General features: G+C 41.5%; 1 protein-coding gene across 5 annotated transcripts in view; it reads right to left on the minus strand.

The window, feature by feature from the left end:
• The window catches only part of SS18 (SS18 subunit of BAF chromatin remodeling complex), a 72301-nt gene extending 65726 nt beyond the window's left edge, over positions 1 to 6575 (minus strand). Inside the window, exons 1-2 of one of the 5 annotated variants that reach the window (XR_004957051.1) lie at positions 6297 to 6427; positions 3382 to 3458 (exon numbers count right to left, since the gene is read on the minus strand). Coding sequence is in view for 4 of the 5 variants with exons in the window: in XM_036244553.1 (XP_036100446.1) it covers positions 3382 to 3458; positions 6297 to 6365 (146 nt within the window). In the remaining variant the exon portion in view is untranslated. Of the gene's footprint in view, positions 1 to 3381; positions 3459 to 6296 lie in introns of all 5 variants that reach the window. The other 4 variants (XM_036244553.1, XM_036244554.1, XM_036244546.1 and 1 more) reach the window with 4 other exon arrangements.
• Positions 6576 to 8399: the final 1824 nt, after the last annotated feature.

Consider the following 8399-nt stretch of genomic DNA (forward strand, 5'->3'; position numbering starts at 1 on the left):
TAGATAGCTGTCATTTGCTGATGTTCCTCTTTACTTTCCTTTTACTTCTCCTACCATAAGAAATATTTACAAAGATTGAGACGATTTTTTTTCTCTTCATTCACAAACCAAACCTGACAGCTTAAGAAAGAATAACTAAAGAATTCTTAAGAATGAAGTGAAATCCATCAGAAAAAGCAGAATTTAAGATTCTACTTAAATCAATTTAAAGCCCTTTTGTATCAAATATGTCTAGAAAATGAAGTCTATTCCAATATGAAGATAATGGGGGAAATGAACATATATACAAAATAGGCTAAGAATAGACCAGTATAAACTTTTGCTGACCCAAATTAGTTCTAGATGTGAGTACTTCCTATCCATGCCATATACTGCTGGGACCCTTAATAAGCCAGTCCTGTGCCATAAAACCCCTTGGTTGTATCTAGGGTTTTAAAAGTTATAAATGAAAGTAATTCTAATCAGATCCTCCCAACTTTTATCATCCCATGGCTGACTTGATGATTATCCATAGTCAAACTAAAGAAGTAGATAAGCTAGTTAATTCTCAAATATATTTTATTTGAAAGAATATATTCAAACATAAACAGATAAGATTCATCAAAGAAACAATATGCATTAAAGAAATGAAAATGGTCATGTAAAATGCAAAATGTGTTGTGATTAGAAAATAACGTATCCTAGCACTCAGACTTAAGTTTCTAAATATCACTCTCCCAGAAAAGAAACAGGGCTTCAAAAAAGGAGTGATTCAAAACTGGGACTGAAAAAAGTACAATATAAATTTTTTAAAGTGCAAAAAAATAAGAAAAGTATAAAAAATAACAGAGACACATCAAAAAGCCAGCTTGATGGGTTACCAGTGGCCAACATTAGGGACAATTTGAGAAAGAAAATAAATAGTGAGTTACATATTATAACCTAGAGAATACAATAAGAATCCCTACGTCCATTCAGATATAAAAAATGAATGAATGAATGAGGGCAAGAGATGGAAAATTTCTTTCTTACAGTAGAATTCCAAATAAATGTAGAAGGAATGGTGGATTTAGTCACTATTTGGCAACCACCATAAAAATAACTGTTTCAGTCAAGTATCATTGGTGGTCGGTGATGGGGGGAGAGGGGGAACATCTTCAATACTTTCAACAATAAAGATAAATTAAAAAAAAAAAAAAGAATCAGCCCTAGCTGGTTTGGCTCAGCGGTTAGAGCACTGGCCCGAGGGAGAGTCCCAGGTTCAGTTCCTGCTAAGGGCATGCACCTCGGTTGCAATTTGTCCCCAGCCCCGATTGAGGTTGTGCGGGTGGCAACCAATGTGTCTCTCTTCCATCGATGTTTCTCTCTCTCTCTTCCTCCCTCTCTCCCTCCTGCTCTATCTGAAGATAAATGCAAAAAATGTCCTCAGGTGAGGATAAAAATGTGGCTCAGTGGTTGAGCACTGACCCATGCACCAAGAGGTCACTGGTTCAATTCCCAGTCAGGATACATGCCCAGGTTGTGGGCCAAATCCCCAGTGGGGGGTGTGCAGGGGCGACTAATCAATGTTCTCTCTCACTGATGTTTCTATCTCTCTCTCCCTCTCACTTCTCTCTCTAAAAAAATCAATTAGAAAAAATTTAAATAAAAAAAAAAATCATTGGTGGATGCTAAAATTAATGTGAGAAAGTATGATAATAAACAGCATATGTGTGTCTCAAGGTATCTCCCCAACTAAATAGATAAGAATTATAGAGGAAAAAAATATTAAATTTACAGCAGAGAAACTGGCAGGCACCACCTTAACTTAGTGACCGAAGTTATCACAAATATTGGAACAAATACTGGGACAAATCATATGGCTACCTGAGGATGCACTGAGGACACATCATATCTGTGATACTCCTGCCAAAAGTGCATAATGTTAATCTAATCAATACCACCCAAACCCAAACTAAGAGGCATTCCACAAAATAACTGCTCTGTACTCAACAATACCAATATCATGAAAGAGAAAGGTGAAGATCAGTCAGTTCCAGATTAAAGTATACTCAAGACACATAACAATTAAATGTAGTATCTGATCTACTTGAGAACAGACCAGTGAGATCCCTAGAAACGACAGATGAGCCCCAAAACAATGGTGAGGATAAAATATTCTAGAGCTATAGTTTAAATGGTAACCACTAGACACACTGAAATGACTAGTCCAAAATAACTGCATTATTAGAATAAGATGCACAATGGATTTCAAAGACTTAGTATGAAACAAAAAAATGTAAACTATCTCATTAATATTTTTATAGTTTATATTGAAGTGATATAATAATAAAATGTTATTAAAATTAATTTCTCAGGTTTCTTTTCACTTGTTTAATGTGTCTACTAGCAAATGTAAAACTTCATATGTGGCTTACAATATATCTCTACCAAATGGTGTTGTTCCTGAGACTTTTGATAAAATATTCAACTTGTTCCACTCCATCATTAAGGGATACTGTTTACTTCAGACATAACACTTCAAATTAACAAACTAGGTTCTAATGAATGATGACCAATTTTCTATTTATTAGATATGACTTTTGTTTTCTCAGTCACATATATGTACATAACTAAATATCCTATATATGTGAAGATCTAACTTCTCCACAAATCAGACCATACATAAATTTGAAGTCATTATTTTATGATGCAGGACAAGAAGTGTAAGAAAAATTAATACCCATTCCATCGCAAATTTTTCTTATGTAAAAATCAAGAAAAGGCCCTGGCCAGTTTGGCTCAGTGGTTAGAGCGACGGTTCATAGACTAGAGAGTCCCGGGTGGGTTCCCACTAGGGGCACATGCCTCGGTTGCAGTTTGTCCCGGCCCTGGTTGGGGTCGTGTGGATGACAGCCAGTTGATGTGTCTCTCTCACATGGATGTTTCTCTCTCTCTCTTCCCCCCTCTCCCTCCTGCTCTATCTGAAGATAAACGCAAAACATGTCCTCGGGTGAGGATGAAAAAAAAAAACAAGAAAAGTCACACAAAAATTTGTAATATGTGGTCAAAAAAGACCACATATTGTATGACTCCATTTATATGAAATGGCCACTAGGCAAATCTACACAGACAGAAGGATTAGTGGTTGCTAAGGGGTGAGAAATTAGGTGTTGGGACATAGGGACTGACTGCTAATGTGTATAGGCGTTCTTTGGGGATAATGAAAATGTTCTGAAATGGACTGAAGTGATAGTAGTACAATTCTATGAACATTCTAAGAACCTTGAATTACACACTTTAAAATGGGTGAATTGTTTGGTATGTGAATTAGATCTCAAAAAAGCTATTATTAAAAAGAAAAGTAAAAAGTAAACCAACACAGAAAAGTAAAAATCTTTTAAAATTTCATATAAATCTTACTGAGAACACTCTGAGGTCTTTCCTTTATTCTGATAGTCCATTATACACTGAATGAGATGGTTATTTTCATCCAACATCTGAAATAAAATTAGAAAAAGTTTATTGTAAATCTAGTATATCAAGTAAAAAATTTTTAAATCCTTCAGATTTCTAGAAATGAACCCACTCAGGTCTTTTAAATCTTAGTTCACACTTCTGGAATAATGTCATGTTTAAACAACAATTTTTTAATAACTCTACACCAATTATTCTCCCTCTGAGTTATTACCTGCGGCTGAGAAGAAAAAATTTGGAGTTTCTTTTGTATTCAAACAATTACCTCTGCTATATGTCAGAAGCTTTAGCCTGTTAAGACTAAAAGTTGAATCCAAAATGGCTTTGTATCATTCAAATGCTTTTTAGTAGTAAAGAAAAATTGTCCTTATCCAGAAAGAAGTAACTACATGAAAACTTTAGCCCAACAGGGTTGAGGAGAAAGCTGGCTAGTTTCCAAGTTATACACAGTATGGTTTTGTGATTCTCCAAATATGGAATCATATACAGTAATTTCTATGTATGTATAATATGTATTGCTGACTTTATGAGCTTAGCTTATAATCAAGTTGTACCAAAAGTTTAAAAACAAAAGCATATTGATTTATCATTCTATCATCTTGTAACAGTTTAAGGCAATACTGGCTTTAAGGGTTAAATAATTCATCTAAAGAAAACTGGCACTGAGGAAATAGTAGTGATGTCGCAAAAGACCAGTTAATTTTAGTACCAGGTTTGCTAGTCTGTGCAATCCACTTAAGATTTCAGGTTCTCAGATTTATGTGTAAGACCAAGGGACAGCAGTAACTTTCTCCTGTACCTGCCCACCTTTCCATGAAAGCATGAAGTAGAATAACATGATCACTCTATCTCCATAATTTAGTTAATGCAACTCTTTTAATTAAAAACAGATCCATTTAACATTAGCTGTGACTTTTTTTTCTGCAAATGAATCATAATCTTCACTTGCTAGAAAAAATATATATTAACATTCCCCTCTAAAAAGTGCAGTTATTTCTTAAATAAAACCATTGAAAGTCAAAAAAAATCCTTAAAATGCATAGTCCAATCTAACAATCTCACAACATATCTTCTTGGTAGATTCCTCAACCTAAGAAACTTCGTCATTAGAGTATCTGTCTCATTTCTAAAATCAATCCCTCCCACTATAGTATGAGGCACTTAATTTGGAATCCATTTTCCCTTCTCATCTGAGGATGAAAACTAACTGATCAGCATCTCCTGCACTAAATCACCTATGAGAAATATCTTAAGATGTATGTAAGAATAACTCTGTAGGGAAAAAAAAAAAAAAAACAAACAGAAAAACTCAGGACTTCCCTACAGTCCAAAACTAAAAACCCACCCCACCTCCAAATATGTTTTGCATATGTGTACCCAGAGCTGTTTGCCAGGCTGCAGACTTAGCCCAATGCACTATATGAAAATACTGCACATGCAGGCACATAAAGCAACAGTTAGGCAAATGTCAAATGCCACACTACAAAGAACCTGACAGTAAACAGAAGTTGAGAACAGACTGACAGCTGTCAGAGGGGAGTGAGGTTGGGGGAGCTGGATGAAAAAGTAAAGGGAGTAAGCAAATAAAAAAACAAAAAACATACTCATAGACACAGACTACAGTAGAGGGAAAGGAGGGTTGGGGGCAGGTAGAAGAGGTTAAAGGGGAGATAAATGGTGACTGAAAAAGACTTGACTTTGGGTAGTGAACACACAATACAATATATAGATGATGTATTACAGAATTGTAGAATTGTACACCTGAAATCTATATAATATTGTTATTAACCAATGTCACCCAATGAATCCAATAAATTATTTTTATCTATTGGGCAGTGGATGGTGCCCTAAACAGTACTAAAAGATGACTTTTCTTAAATTTTCATCCTTGTTCCAGTGCATAAAACAAAACTGAAATGTGTAAGGTAAACTTTGAAATTTAGCAAATAACTTTTCAGAGTCTGTCTGAGTAAAACTCAGACTGCTGCCTTGCTCATAGGTAACAAGGAATCGGCAATAAAGAACCCGTGTCCCTAACTGGCGGTAACACAGTAACAAGAGGCAGTACTAGCCCCCTAAAAGGAACGCAGTTCCCTGTGTATTTATCTTGACTTCTGCAATTGGTCACGATTACCAGCGAGTCTCCATCGCCAGACAGTAAGCTCTATGAAGGCAGGGACCATGGCTCACCCATGTAGCCTCAGAGCCTAGACTGGGCGCCCAATGAGTATTTATTTGCTGCAGATGTAAATGGGTATGGGGTGAATCGGGAATGGCGAAGACTCGGAGGTAACCTCGATGTCCCTCTAGCTCTCCCTCGCCCGCCCCTCTGACTCTACTTAGGCTCCTGCAGTATCCCCCAAGTTCTCCTGGGAGCTCCCCAACTCCGCCCGAGTTTGCAGCGCCGCGGCGGGCGGTGACTTCCCCTCGGCCTCCCGCGACCTCAGGTCGTGTCCACAGGCAGCAGCCACGGCGCGATGGGCGGGGCGACTCCGAAGTAACTCCGGAGCGACGCGCGGGGCGGCGGGGGGCGTCGGCTCCGACAAACAGCCCATCCCCGCGCGGCGCCGCCGCCGGGCGCACGCGCCCCGCCGCCCGAACGCCGCCCCATCCCTAGAGAAATACGGTTACTTGGGCTTTTGTGCCTGGAGGAAATGCCCCCACGCGGGAAGGTCTGCGTGAGAGAACCGGTTCGCCGCCTTCCGCCACCCACTCAGGCACAGCCCGCGACTCGGTTCCCACACAGCCGCCTCCCCAGCAGGCCCGCCTCCGCCCCCGGCCCGGCCGACTCCCGGCCCAGCCCCCGGGGTCTCTCCCAAAGGCGGGGTGGGCCTGGCATCCCTGTCCCCGCGACGTTTCACCTTCTGAATGGCGGCGGGAGTGATCTCTCCCTTGCCTCGCTGTCTCGGGGCGGCGAACGCCACAGACATGTTGCCGCCGTCACCACTATCGGCAAGTCCCGAGCGCTTCGGCTGAACAGCAAACTGGGGGAAAGACGCCGGCCTCTCAGGCTGAACCACCTCGGGAATGCAGGGAGGGGGGATGCTCCAGCTCCGACCGAGCAGGCTGCCGGCCGGGCCTACAGGAGGAACTCCAGCCCATACACGTCCTCTTTCTGCGTGGGACTTGAGAACTAGAGCCCGGTGGAACTGCCCTGTTCTTGGTCGACCTGTCGTCCCTCGACCTTCCCTTTTCCGCCTCCCCCGCCCCTTTGCGTTAATGGTAGAGCCGCGCCCCAGTCCTCCCTCCGCTTCAGCGATTCAGGAAATGGTCCCGCCGCCGCGGGAGAGGGAGGCTGGGGCAACTCCTGTCACAGGAAATGCGAGCGGCCCGAGCCGGCCCTCCCCTCTCACGCGGGTGCTGCTTGCTTCGCCTCCCCCTCCTGCGGATGCGTCCCTCCAACTGCGTTTCGGGGCTCCGCTCTTGACCTAGTTTAGTTTTCCAACTTTATCCTCCCTCCTCCTGGGAAGAAGTGGCCGCCGGACTTGTCCCGGCACCTGGGAGAGGGGAGGAAGGTCAGGACCCGGGGACTAGTGCCAACCCGTGGAGCATCTGCCGCGAGGAGGCGAGGTGGATGGGAGGACTAGGTAAACGCGGATTCGCTGGTTTAAACGGCTCGGCTACGCCCCAGACGCGCACCCCGGAATCCACAGTCTCACGCGTACAGTCGTGTCTTAACCACTGGAAAGTGAGCTTGACCCAAAATCGGGAAACGAAGGCTGTGTCCAGTATTCAGGGGCGGTCGGCCAACTTGGCAAGAGAGCCAGAGGAGAGGAGTTCGCTTCGTTGGACAAACTCGTAGCTGAAATGTGGGGTCGATTTCGTCTGACTTGGCTCTTTGGAATTACGTTTTGAAACAGGGAACTCTCTTTTCTTTTTAAGTTATTTATTTAGTGCCTCGTAAATTAGGCCCAAGCTATCAGGCTTCAAATCAGGATGAAGAGAAAAACCAAAGTTCTCAATTTGTAGAAGAACATGGGGAAATACGGGTAATGTGTGGTGTGGGTTTTTTTTTTGTTTTGTTTTTTTTAGTTCTAGAAATTTAATTTATATATAACACAAAGGAAACGTTTATATAAAATATCACCCAACGTTGATGAGGCTCAAAATCAATTTCTCATTTTATATATAAAATAAACTAGAAAAATAAAGGGAAATGTGTATTTTAAAGTTTTCTGTTTCAAATATACGCAAAAAGTAGTCATGAGTTTCAGTCATTCAGCAAATTTGGATGTTGTTCTATTTAGTAGGCTTTAATGCTTGCCACCTAGGATACAGCTGAAGGAGCTGGACATGGGGCCTGCTCTCAAGGAGCTTATATTCGTAATAGGGCTGACAGATCAGAAACAAATATGTATATATATAAAGTTCTAAGAAAGACTAGCAAACAAGGGACTGAAAGAATGGCAGGGGCCCTCACATGAGTTAGGATGGGAAGTCTTTGTTATATTTAAACTAAGACCTAAAGGATGACAAAACTCAAGCTATCCTGAGAATAAAGGGAAGACAATTTGTATTCCTACTAATAGTTATTCTTATGAATTGAATTGTTTTTCACTATCCTATGCTTGAAAAAAAACACTGGTATTTCTGGGTTTTTTTCTTTTTTATCCTCACCCGAGGACATTTTTGCATTTACCTTCAGATAGAGCTGGAGGGAGAGAGGGGAGAAGAGAGAAACATTGATGTGAGAGAGACACACCCACTGGTTGTCATCCACAGGACACCAACCGGGTTGGAGACAAACTGCAACTGAGGTACATGCCCTTAGCAGGAACTGAACTCAGGACTCTCTGGTCCGTGGGCCGGCGCTCTAACCGCTGAGCCAAACTGGCCAGGGCTGGTATTTCTGGATTTAATGTAATGCCATCAAATTGGAAAAACTTCTATTGAACTCAGAGCTGACACTAAGCCTTGTCCACCACTAACATGTTATGTCCAACACCTGGCTTTTATCATCCTCT

The sequence above is a fragment of the Molossus molossus genome, unplaced genomic scaffold, assembly GCF_014108415.1.
Source record: "Molossus molossus isolate mMolMol1 unplaced genomic scaffold, mMolMol1.p scaffold_m16_p_6, whole genome shotgun sequence".
NCBI classification, from domain to species: Eukaryota; Metazoa; Chordata; class Mammalia; order Chiroptera; family Molossidae; genus Molossus; species Molossus molossus.